At 37.7% G+C, this 13,221-nt stretch overlaps 1 protein-coding gene across 1 annotated transcript; it reads left to right on the top strand.

The window, feature by feature from the left end:
- The first annotated feature begins 396 nt into the window (after positions 1 to 396).
- On the top strand, positions 397 to 11,677 carry LOC149065089 (serine protease 44-like). The gene is made up of 4 exons (XM_089254263.1): positions 397 to 404; positions 555 to 841; positions 1,145 to 1,284; positions 11,442 to 11,677. The coding sequence occupies exons 1-4, from the start codon at positions 397 to 399 to the stop codon at positions 11,637 to 11,639; spliced, it is 633 nt and encodes a 210-aa protein (XP_089110389.1). The 3' UTR covers positions 11,640 to 11,677.
- The last annotated feature ends 1,544 nt before the right edge of the window (positions 11,678 to 13,221 follow it).

Raw genomic sequence — 13,221 nt, 5'->3', positions numbered from 1 at the left:
TATGAAAATCAGCCACCGGCATTTTTTAATCCGAGTTTCGAACCATTTTTAAACCTTTTCTGGGCAGTTAACCATGGCAAACCCTTATTTCATATGGTCATTTTGAGAGCGCGATCATGCAAGCGTGCAGCTTATAATGAACATTGCGTGACTTTATTTACGGAACGTCCTCAGCGTCGGATTTCTGCAGTTTCAGATTCGATCATCGGGACGAACATTTTGACCCATGTAGCATGATGGCACTCTGAATGTCATCATGATCTCATCAACAATAGCTCATTGAAAATGTATAAAAATTAAAAAAGAAAGAAAGAAATTGCATACAACAAATTTTCAAAATTACTTCCCATTATAAGAAATTGCACAATACTGTACAACCAGACTTGAAATTATACAATGACTCTGTATTCAAGACGCTCGTCTGGATGATCTCAATGAGACTGCAAACGTCAGACGCTGCGTACCCATCAGTGTGTTGAATTCTTATATAAAATGCTGTATCTGTGTCAGTATATATGATCTAATTGTACAATTTCATTCAAACAAAATGCCAGCTCCAGAGGACAAGAAAATTTCATTTTGACCATCGGCGAAGTAAATAGGCAGGACGAAATCAAGAGGCTAACAAGTTGTCCCGCTAAATACGTTGTTCATCCGGATTACAGTGAGGCAACAAATGATAACGACCTCGCACTGATCGAGCTTGACACACCCGTCGACTTTGAATACTATCGGTCCCGTGGAATCTCTGTCACAACGGTCAAGATACCGACAAAAACCTTTACGCCAGAGCTCGGAACATGGCTCACTGAGGTTGGTTGGGGTAAACGATTCCCAAATGGTAAATCCCTTTTTTTCTAATAATCGTAGTTTCAGATGTATTCATAATGTATCCAAATATGGATTAATGACATTCATAGATTTATGAGATTCATAAATTAATGAGATTCATAGATTAATTAGATAAATACATTCATTGAAATTCATATGAATAAATTTTGGCTGAAATTTATCAAGATACTTTCGTTTTTTGATTTCTTTTTGTAATCGATGATTGAACACACTTTCTCTTTTGTGTAGCTTTGAGTTTAATCTTTTTATTACCAAGTTGTCAGACATTTATTTTATCAATATTTTTTTTCAGCTTCAGCAGGAGAAGACATTTTGCGGTATGTTCATCTTCCAGTGATTATGCCCGAACGTTGCAATGATTCGGAAAAAGGGCTCATGAATAGAGTGAAAAAAATTTGCGCCGGAGGAATCCCGAACTATGGTGCTTGCCATGTGAGTAGACTACAGCAACAAGATGCACAAATCTGCTTACTACTAATATCATAGACGCCGCAAAACGTTCGGGCAATACGATAAAAAAACGTTTTCATACAAATAACAACTTGCGAAAAGAAGGTAGATTGGAACATATATTATTAGAAAAAAGAAATTGGGGTAGGCTGAGTCATAGTACCACCTTATGAGAGGTGTTGTTAGATTATCTTAGCAAGTTCATTAGAATGCACAGGGAAAAAACAACAACAAAAAACAGATTATTAACGTCAGAAAATTTATGGTTCAAAGAAGTACGAATTTTTTTTTAAGTAAAACTTCTTTAGCGATGTCGGAGAGAAAATTTTGTGAGGGAAAGAAACAGTAAGTAGAACGCTTTCTTTTTACTCAAAAACAGATCCGTAGAAAAACTAATGTGTGATGAAGTTCCCACCAGCACATGTGCTTTCTTAATTTCAAACCGAACACAACTCAAGTCTATCACTGTGGGCAATTTATTACCTAGTGAGTAGTGCCGGAAGCGTAAGTATGTGCACCTAACAGAACGAGTGCGTATCAATTGTTTTGTATGATTTTTCAGTGCTGCCACCTATATAAATATATTCTAATAATTCTAATTTCAAAAAATGCGAAAGATACAACAAATTTAAAAGATAGCTGACAGATGGCAGCATCAACATCCGAGGCGCGTAATTTTGCGCGGCCAAAAACGAGCGTAATAACTTGTATTAACACTATCCCCTTTCTTCCTCCTCCCTTGTTTTTCAGTAATAAGGTTATCTCGTTTGGCCTCACGACGGAAAGCGCCTAAAGCGGAAAGAAGAACATGTATCTTTCCATGGAAATCTCCGCCTAACCTTGACCACATGACCCATACTTTACGGGACACTTTCGTTTATCAGTGGTTTTTGAAGATATTTCTTTTCTAATTTAACAAATTCATTTGAAAAAAAAAAAAGAAATTCAAGTACCATCAATAGTACCAAATCCATATGAATTATATTAAGTAAATGACGAAATTTTCAAGGGGGGCTCGCGCCGTCGCGCCTCCCTTACGAGCCGCCCTTGTTTCCCACCTAGCTCCACTACTTGGAAATTGCCATATGGAGATCTATGACCGGAGTTGGTGTGCGGTAAAGTAGTCAGTTTGCTTGCAATCTCTCTGCTTGTGAGGGGCAAGAAAATCAATTTGAAAGGAAATGGGATTATGTGGAGAGCTTAGGATGTTTTTGTGTATTTATATTGCTCCAAATAATTTCTCACAAGCTTGAAATAATCGGAGGATGTAAACTATTTGCAGGACGTCACAGATTTATTTCGCAGAAAACATCTATTTACACTTACGCACAAGCAGTAGAAATGCGTACAACGGCTAACGTCTCTCCTTCACAATCCATTTCTACAAACTGATATCGTTTTTTAGCTTTAAAATGCAGAGAAATGCAAAAAAAAAAAAAAAAAAAAATGAAAACGCGTACTTGAGTTTAAAACAATTTTAAAGTTATCAAATGTTTCTTTCTTTATTTGTTTGTACTTCTCAGCATGTGTGGATGCATATTTTTGACGTGAATCAAAAAGATGTTTTAAAAATATGCGTCAGTTTCTGAGAAAATATTTTTTTCCTGCTAAATTCGAGAAATGGACCAGAGTGCGACACCTGCGTTCTTCCAATGAAACCATATTCAAGAAATCGAGTCTTTCTTCATAGCTCAAGCTTTGTATGTCAACAAGAGCACGCGTTGCTCTCTTCTGTGCAACCCCTCAACCAGGTCTATGTCCCTCTGTAGGTATTGTCTGCAAAACCATACGGCATACTCCATTGCCGGACGAACTAAGCCCAGGAAAAGTGGAAGGAGCACTTTAGAACAGCATTTCTCAACCGTTGCTCCGCGGAGCCATTCGGCTACGTGTGCATTATCCAGAGGCTCTTTGACCGCTCGAGAAAAATATTTAAAAAACAGTGAATTTGAAGGAAAAAAACATGAACATTTTTTAAAAATAAATTTAAATGCCTACGGGATTCCGCCATAGAAATTATGATGTATAAAGAGGGAGGCGGGGCTCAAAAGAGGATTCGTGAGCGAAAAAAAAGGTTGGGAACACTGGCTTAGAAGAACGTGAAATACTTTTATGAGAATAAAACAGAGCAGTCTATTCGATTTTTTGACCACCGCTGAACAATGCGAAGCCGCTCGTCAATAACAATGCCCAGATCGGTGATTCTAGTTGCATCCGGGATAGCGACACCATTCAACTCGTAAGTGTAACGTGGGTTGTTCGAACCAAAATGAGCAATAATGCACTTCTCAACGATAACCGTCATGCTCCATTCACTTTCCCATGCTGCAATCCTGTTTAAGAGTATCTGGAGCAACTCACTATCGTTTGTATTCTCGCGCATCCCCATTAGCTTCACGTCATCTGCAAATTTGCTAATAACTCCATCGATTCCCTGATAGAGTTTATGAATAAAAAGTGAAAAAGTATGGGTTAAAGGACACTTTCTTGAGTGACTCCACTTTTCACACCAGTTCAATCAGAAAATTCCCCGTTCATCAAAACCCGTTGTGACCTATATCTCAACCACAATTCCATCTTCACAGATTACTTGATTATATGTCCCGTGACGCGTTTTCAAATCAATGAAGTGCCCCGATTCAAAAGGGTAGCATTGAGTCTTGAGCTTCAGCGTAAGGACTTCATGACGTCATCATCGAACGAATGAGAGACTTGAAACGTGCAACGTCATCGGTTGTGGGAGGAGCGAATGAACGAGGAACGAATCATTGAAGAGATAAGTGACGTCATTCGTCAGAAGGGCCGTAAAACCGGATTTTTAATTTTCACTTTCAAAGTTTTTTTCAAGTGACGTCATCAGATTCATCTCGTGGCATCTCCTAATGATAAAGCAACGTAAAACCACTGTTTAATGATGATTTCTTTACTAGAGTAATTATGCTCTAAATATTATTAGTTTTGTGGAGCAGAAGCCTCAAATGTCCTCCATCACCACGACATTTATTTCAAATTTTTGGAAAGAATATTTGATTTTTGACAGATGTTTTTCCGAGCTCATTCATGCAATGTCAAGTCAATAGAAAAATGCTTTTCTACGAGAAAGGGATTATCAGAAATGTTGCATTTGTTGGAATCATGCTCTAATTGCTTGTGGAACGTTATTCAGAAATTAAATGATTCACACGAATGATTTGTTTCCTGAAAATGTGTGAAATATGCACGCACACAATTAGCTTTATTCAAACCAATGATCGCAATCAATGTCCTCTTTATTGTATCGGTACTGGGGCTAACTGGAAAAAAAATCAGCTTTTCTCCCGTTAATTTAGTTCTCAACCCGTGGCCCGCTGGCCACACTTTAGTCGTGTGAATAATAACCAAATCACTCAAGTGGCGTACGAATGATTATCAAATCACTTTATCGACCCGTTGCACATTTCCAGATAGCTTAAGCGAACGGAAAAGTACATATCTAAATCATTTGAACGACCCGCGGAACGTCTCCACTTCATTTAATTTGCACGCTGTTCTATGTGGAGTGCAGGTGATTTAGGTGAATGACATGTATTTTCCAGATCACTCAAGAAGGCAGCTCCACGTTTCGAAATATTTTGAGTGACTTGCAGCATATTTATAGTTCAGGTACGTGGCCCCTGCACTTTTATAATCTAGATCTAGCACTTCCAGATCATTTTGATTGCTTTCTACACATTTCCAGGTGTCTTAAGTGGCCCGCGGCACATTTTCAGATTAATGAAGTGGCCCGTATTCTCCTAAACGTTGTAAACCCTCGACTAAGCATATCATAGAGGCATTTGGCGATGGTTCGTCAAAACTTTTGGCGAACAATTTGCGCTATTGGCGAGAATTAGAAATTTTGTGCCCGTATTTCCGGCAAAATTATAATCGAAAATGGCATGCGTATTTCTTATCACTTATAACTTCCACCGTCAAAGGCGTCTTCATCGGAGAATTATTCATTTGTTTATTTTATTTCATTTATGCAATATTGTTGGTCCAAGGCCTATACAAGAGGACGTTGTAGATTACACATATGCTTTGAAACATTTGACAAGAAATCGGAGATCGTGATGGAGTTAACAGTAGTAGAGGGGAGCTTGTTCCATTCAACTATGGAATTGGGAAAGAAACTGAATTTAAAACAATCTGTAGAGGCAAAAATAGGTTTTAATTTTTTGGGGTGGTCAAGTCAATTGGAAATATAGGAAGGCTTAGTGAGAATACCGGACGTAACGAAATTTAAATGACCATGAGTAATTTTGTAAAGCATGGCTAGGCGGGAGAAAAGTCGGTTAGTAGCGAGTGGGTGGAGGGTTTAAGTTCGAAAACTGAACTAAAAGATGTCCAGCAATCGTGAATAAAGCGGGCGGATTTATTTTGGATAGATTCAAGTTTGTCAATGTTTACTAAAGGTGTGGCGGTCCCAGGCCTCAGCTGCATAAGAAAGAACGGGAGAAATATAATTTTGGTAGCAGAGAAATCGGACGTCGCGCGTAGAATGTTTGAGATTGCGGCGAAGAGGAAACATAGTTTGTTGAGACATTTCTGGTAGGCAATAATCGATATGATTATTTCAACGGAGAGAGATCAGCCGAGATTATGACTCCCAGATATTTAAATTGAGAAACTTGGGGTATGGTTACGTTATTGATCGAGTATGAGGATTCGAGGGAAAGAGTTTTACGAGTAGCCTCTCATGAAAACTGTTTTAAATAGGTTAATAGGCATATGCCAAGATGAGCACCAATCGGAGATGGAAACAAGATTACGTTGGAGAGTTTCCTGATCAGATCTGTGATTAATTGCGCGGTAGATTATACAATCATCAGCAAAAAATCTAGTGGTGCAGTTTCAGAGAGATCGTTTATATATATTAAAAACAATAAAGGCGAGAGGACAGCTCCTTGAAGAGTACCTGAATTTACAGTAGCAAAAGGTGAATCATGATCTTTAAAATGAACGAATTGTTTACGATTTTTTAGGAAAGCTTCTAACCATTTGAGCAATTTTGTACATTAAGACCAAGATTTGAAAGTTTAAGGAGGAGTCTGTTGTGCGGAAATTTATCATAGGCTTTTAAAAAATCCAAGATGATATCGGTTTGTACCTTCTCGTCAATGGCTTAATTATTAATGAAAGAAATAATTTTAAAGTTTTAAACAAAATAATTTCAGAATTATTGAAAAAAATACATAAAAATCAACGGGAGAAATAATTTCTTAATTTCTGATAGAAATTGTTTCACAATCAATTAAACCGCATATTGCATGACGTGTAATAAAAATACTCCGAGATAGACAAATAAAATGCCAGTCTAAGGGCGTGTACATAGTGCGTCCGTGTTTCCGATTCTGGAAACCCGCATCGTCTCCGATTGGTTGAAAACCTGAATTTCAACTGCTTTAGTTTTCAGGTTTCGAACGACTAAGGCCCCTTTCACACGGAGCGGATGCGGACGCGGGTCCGCATACCCTTTCAAACGAGCACTAAAGATGCGGACGAATCGCCCGCATCTTTAGTTCGAAATTGGTGCATAAAAACTGTTTTTTCGCAATTTTTGTAATTATTTTTCTCCTTCACCCCTGATTCAGTGCCCATAGGCAGCCTAGAGGCATTCTTTGGTGGTTTTTATCATTGAGCCTAAAGATGCCTCCATTCCGATCCTCACAAGTAGTCGATGGGAGAAAATATCTTAAAATATTTTCAAAAAATTTTGAAAAAAAATCTGTCTTTTCGGAAAAATATGAAAGAAAAATTCCAAAAACACATCCAATGTTCGAAAAATCCAATCCAAAAACATTCGATGTTCCAAAAAAAAAAAAAAAAAAAAATTCAGGAGATATCAAAGAATTTGCAAGTAGAAAAAAAAGGGGGGGGGGTGGGAAGTTCAAAATGTCTGTGCTTAGAAATATTCACATCACAATTCTGTCTTAGGCCGGGATTACACTATAAAAGTTTTGTAAAAGCTCTTTGATAAAACGTGAAAAATTCAACCATTAAGATCACCGGTTGCATTTGCTTGAATGCAACCGATGCGCCTATTGGTTGAATTTTTCAACTTTTATAAAAGATCTTTTACAAAACCTTATAGTATAATCCCGGCCTCAAGTATGGATTACACTATAAAAATTTTATAATAATTCTTTTAAAAAAGCAACTAATATATTTATCGGTTGCACTTGCAATTTATTAGTTGCTTTTTTCAAGTTTTATAAAATAACTTTCATAAACCTTTTGGAGTGAAATCCCATCCTTAGATTAGTCACTTCTGAAACATAAAATTTCATTTTTTTAAGTTTATAGACTAAATATTGAGTAAAATATACTTGTAGGTATTCGAGGGGAACCACCAAAACTATTCAAGCGCTAGGGTCTTCAAAAGTCTTAATCCGGCCCTGAGTGAACACCGTACGTGGATAACGTTGTTTAATAAAAGTATTTTTTTTAAAGTTTAAAAAAATTAACAGATTAAAAATTTAAAAAATAACAGATTAAAAATTTTAAAAAATAACAAATATTTAAAATAATATTTCAAATATTTATATTTTTAAATAATTTTAAAAATTTAAAAAGAAAAAAATTATTATTTTTAAATTAAATTTGAAAGTTATTAAAGTATGTAGTCAATTAAATATTCATAATGAACAGAACGGCTTATAATTTTGGTCCCGTCAGTGGCCGTTGTTGACAGGTTTTATTGTATAAAATTGTGAAATATGGACAAAAGGCAGTTGAAGTTGCTATATCTCAATCTCAGAAGGAAACGAAGGGATACACGTATGTAGGTACATTATATTAATGAGCAGGGACCATCATATGGTGTTTTTAAGGGTATTTATGGCAAATAATTAAAAAAATTCCGTGAAAAATCACCTTCAAAAAGTAGCCAAAGATGCGGACGAATTCGCTCCGCATCCGCATCGTCTGAATAGCCCCGAATAAACCTATTGTCAAAACTTCTATGTGCGGATGCGGAGCCCGCACTTAGGTTTTGACACATGCGGACGACGTCCGGACCCGCATAAACATTTCCTAGGTGCGGAGATTTTTCGGCTCGTCTGAAAGGCGCAGTATATTCCAATTGTTAAAACTTCTTCCGGACCCGCATCCGCTCCGTGTGAAAGGGGCCTAACGGGAAAAATTTCTTAGTGTTTCCGATTCCGGCAATCGGACCAATCGGAATGTAGTAAGCTCTATTCATTTGCATAGCGTGTCACCGCTTTGCGCAAACCGGCTGTGGAAAGCAGAGAAAATTCCCAAGGAAGAATTTTTCTTTCCTGTTACAGACTCCACGAGTGTCGAACTAGTATTTGAACAAGATGATTTGACCATTTTTGTCTCACCACGGTCATTTTCTGCACACGAGGGCTAATTTTTTTTTAGACCGAGACCTACAATTTATTGCCGACTCCGAACGGCAAGCTTGTTTGGTATACTCATCGAGAGGTTGGTGAGCTAACCCCTCGATGGGGAACCCCCAAAGGTAGCAATTTTTCCTGTGATCATGCTTCCGTTGCTGTTGTACCCCTGTGTCAGGAAAGTTTTCTAACAAGGACGAATCGGGTATCGAACTCGCGACATCTCTATACATCCTTTGGTACTGAGTATCTTATCGACCTGGGCTACCGCGCCCTATTTGAAGTGAATTGTGAGCCATAGAAGGTACTGATTTATTGATTAAAAATATAATGGTATCTCCTTTTGAAAACTCAAACTTGGTACTCTGACAAATTTGAAAATATTGAGAGAATCGTTCCACAGCGCAGTTGGCAGTTAGAAAAGAAGAGAGAGAGAGATGGCTGGTCTACTGGAGGAGAGAGAATAGGGTTTTTTTTCCAGCAAAAAACTAAAAATGAAACCCTCTTCCCGAGGAAATTCTGAGTATGCATGCCTATAGTTAGGAAGCCAAAAGACATCTTTTAATTTATTTTCCAAGAAATTTAAGCATATCATGCTCAATTTTATCAGTATTCATGAAATTTTCTCAATCTTTTCCATTGTCAAAAAACTTGAAAAGTCAAAAGATATCGGGAAAATGCCAAAAAAATTCCCCAAAACTAAAAAAAGATGCTCTAACGTGAAAAAAAACAACATAAAAGTGCAATTATCATCAACATCCGGGTCCTGGTTATCACCACATGCTCCTTTTTGCTCATAAAAGTCGACACATGGGAAATTTGCTTTCCTATTTTTTCTGCCTCCTCGTTTGGCAAATTGCTTGTTTTAGCAAAAATAATAATTGCAAAATAAACTGAACAGTAGTTTCATTTGTGGGAGAAATTCAAACTATGAATAGGTTTGATGGGAATAAGTTGCGGAGGAAACTAATTTTTGATGCATTACATGTGGCTGGGAACGAAACCAAATATGTTTTCGAAGATGAAAAGGAATACAATGTCCCCCCCCCCCCTTCAGTGTAGAAGCTAAATAGAAACTGTTTTTTTTCTTTCCGTCAACATTTTTTTTTGTCGCTATTCTCCCTCCCACCGGTTTGACAAGTGAAAAGAAAATGTACAGTATAAAGTACAGAAGCGAAAAACCGCTTTGCACTATGTGTACCTCCCGGCGCGAATATACCACGCCCACTACCTGGTTCGGAAACGTGCGTGCACTATACGCGTACCCTAGGCTGGGAGTAAGCACACCGGTTAAAAATGACTAGACAAAACAATGTTACTCATCGTTGTTTGCATTGATTTGTACGACGCACTCCGGTAAGCCGGATAAATTCAAACGTTGCGTCATATAAGTGAACAAAAATGACTAAGTTCGTCTAAATCTGTCTTGTCTTGTGTCTAACCGGTGTGCGCTCAGCCTTTTAGATGTTCCTGATGATGCGTATGATAAGGCATTTTTGACATTCAGCATCCATTAAATTCGGATTTTTTGGCATCCTCACAAGTCACTTTATCCACTCAGACAATTTCCGACGTTTCTCAACAATTTTATTAGTCATATATCACGTTATTTTGAGAAAAAAACCCAAAATTTTTGCGTTTAATTTTCAACCACAAATTTTGAAATGCTCTTTTATTGGCTTTTATTTTACTACATTTTAGTATACCTTTAGTATACCTACACAGCAAACCGAGGTCACACGCTATACAAATTTTCGATGTGTTGTAAGACAGTAATTGTTTGCCCTCTCACATGTCATCTGATGACGTTTTACCGAGATCAAGCTCCCATCTATAAAAACTTTGACGCTTCTCTTTGCAACGAGATATTCAACATTATCTTCGGGCGTTTTGTCTAGAAGATCTTTTGGTTTCAAGTCCAATGTCGCGACTCTCAAAATTCAATCATGAAGGCAAGAAGAAATAATATTGGCAATAAAAATGGCCTTCCCTTTTACATACAATACAATACAATACAATCTAGGCCACTTAAGCGATGTAGAGCTGTGCCGCGGATCATTTGAGTGATCTGTAAATGAGTCGCCAGAGCTGTGCGCGTGTATGCTTGCGTGATCTGTGAATGTACAGCGCGTCACATAAGTGATCTTTAAATTGTGTTTCACAGTTGCTTGGGTGATCTGCCGCGGATTTGAATATTTATTGTTTACAATTTTTGTTAATTGCATTTTTAATTGGGCTGCTATAGTTTTGAAATATATGACATCCATATTTTTATGGGCATCTTTTTCTCAGCCATCTCGTTGGGCATTTTGCCTGTTGTGGCGTTGTATTTGTATTTGTAGCGACATATTTGCATGAAAAAGAAAAATAAGATTTGCAGTGAAATTAAGGCGAGGCAAGTTGAGAATTTCATCCTCCTAGAAAGTTTTTACAAGCGATCGAAACCTAATCATCGGGTGCAGTGAAGAAAGACATTATAAATTGATCGGACGGCATTCTGCGTTTGTCATGGTTTTCATACTCAATCCATTCTAATTCTCTAGTATTTGTGTTGGATAATTACAAGACATGTGAGTAGTTGCTTTGATGATGTTACATGATACTTTTTTTATTTTCGTTTCGAACGCATCCTAATTATATAATTAACTATTGTAAGCGAGAATGATTATGCAGATGTCTTGAATAGTTCCCGAAATGTCGTTCGGTTCTCACTTTGTCTATTGTTTTTAAAGAAATTTTAAAGAATCCATTTATTTCCAGGGAGATTCAGGAGGACCCATACTTTTATTTCATCCCAAGACCATGGAGCACATTCAAGTAGGTGTCGCTTCATATATTGTAGGGAAGTTTTGTGGAGAAAAACCTACAGTGTTCATCAATGCGGCAGCATATTCGGATTGGATCTACTTGAACACCGAGAGTGCCTCCTGCACACCTTGTTTTATCGATGTAAATTGAAACTATATAAATATAGTATTATATAGTATATATAAATATAGTCGCAGTGCCCAAAACAAAATTTTAGACGAAGTGAAAGAGGGCCCTCAACATGTTTCCACCAACGAAAAGTAATTTTGGTGGAAACACGGACAGGGCGCAGCAATTGACGAAGTGCCGAAAACAAAATCTTAAGGTATGTACACACGCATATACAAGTTGCCCAATGATGTGGCGCTCAATTTTGTACATCAGTGTGGACGCGTTCTGCGACTTGTTGTTCAACTTTCTATCTATGAAAAGTTGCAAGTCGCAGAACACGTCCAGACTCACGTACAAAGTCTCGCAATACGTGTTCTCCAACAATCGCTGAACAATTCTGCGACAGCTTATTCGTTGTATTTTTCGAGTGTTATACAAGCACTTTCACAAAATTTTTATAGTGTAATGCCGACATAAATCAGGTTTGATTTTTTTGTAGCAATTTTTTTGGAATTTAAATTACGATCGGTGATTGTGCCTACTTCGGACAATGTTTCTGATGGCAATTGATGATGTCCCGTTTTGTACAGATTATTATTTAAGATGCCAGTTTACACCGAATTTTATTTTTCTCAATGAAATATGATCATCAGGTCACACGTGAATATTTTTTTCGTGAAATACATTTTTGTTCACTGTGATTTGCAGTAGCCCTTTATTTCCACACCATTCAGCAATTTTAGCAGTAATTAGCAAATTTCATTTGAAGCAATGAATTGCAACTTTCTACTAAATGTAGTGATATCTCGTGTTCGTGATTGCAATTTTGTTGCATTCTCCCTCGATGATGTGGGGAACCTCGGTACGAAGGTATGATTTTATTTGAAGCCGTATTTTAATGTCTATTTCAAAGGATGAATAATTTTATCGAGTGTCCACGCTGACCACTTATGCCATCGTCGCGGACGAGAGGTTGAGAAAGCTGCTATATTGTATTCGTAGCTATGAACGCCCCCCCCCCCCGTCACTTCATAGGAAGGGGATATTACCCACTCATGGAGAAACTGGTCAAAAATGCCAACAGAAATAAGAATATAAAAACATAGAAAAGATGTCGTTGTGTATCTACGGATGGGATACAAAATGAGTTACAAGGAGATGAGTACACATCGTACAAACAACTGAGCTAGCTAAGACGAACCAGCGACACAAACACCAGACATGATCCTACTCTGTCCCTTTCGAGATATAAGCAGATTACCTATCTGTTAGGAGTGTTCTCCTAACACGCAGGTCACCGGAGCCACGTCGAGTCCCAATCCCAAGACAGCAGCAACCGGGGAACTACCACCCACGAAAAAAAAAGACCTACAAAAACACCCGAATGGATCGCAAAAAGCCACCATCGATCCCGAAAGCAACAGAATGGGCCCGACTTTCAAATTCAATGGCACATTGTCAAGTGATCCGTATGAGTTTCTTTTTTTTTCGTAGAGGGGGTATCTCTTAAATGATCTGTAAATGTGCCGTGGGCCGTTAAGAGAGTTTCCACTGTACCAATATATAGCAGTTTCGGTAAGTGGTCATATTTAAAGACGTATCATCCAGTGCAAAACAGAAG

The sequence above is a fragment of the Pholcus phalangioides genome, unplaced genomic scaffold (assembly GCF_987345545.1).
Source record: "Pholcus phalangioides strain wild (caught in Gottingen) unplaced genomic scaffold, Ppha-v1.0 ptg000041l_1, whole genome shotgun sequence".
Taxonomy (NCBI): Eukaryota; Metazoa; Arthropoda; class Arachnida; order Araneae; family Pholcidae; genus Pholcus; species Pholcus phalangioides.
Note: the sequence above shows the minus strand (reverse complement) of the source record. Positions and strands in the feature narration are given on the sequence as shown.

Coding starts and splice junctions, on each gene's coding strand:
- LOC149065089 (XM_089254263.1), top strand. Junction 842..1,144: donor GGGTAAACGATTCCCAAATG/GTAAATCCCTTT, acceptor ATTTTTTTTCAG/CTTCAGCAGGAGAAGACATT. Junction 1,285..11,441: donor CGAACTATGGTGCTTGCCAT/GTGAGTAGACTA, acceptor ATTTATTTCCAG/GGAGATTCAGGAGGACCCAT.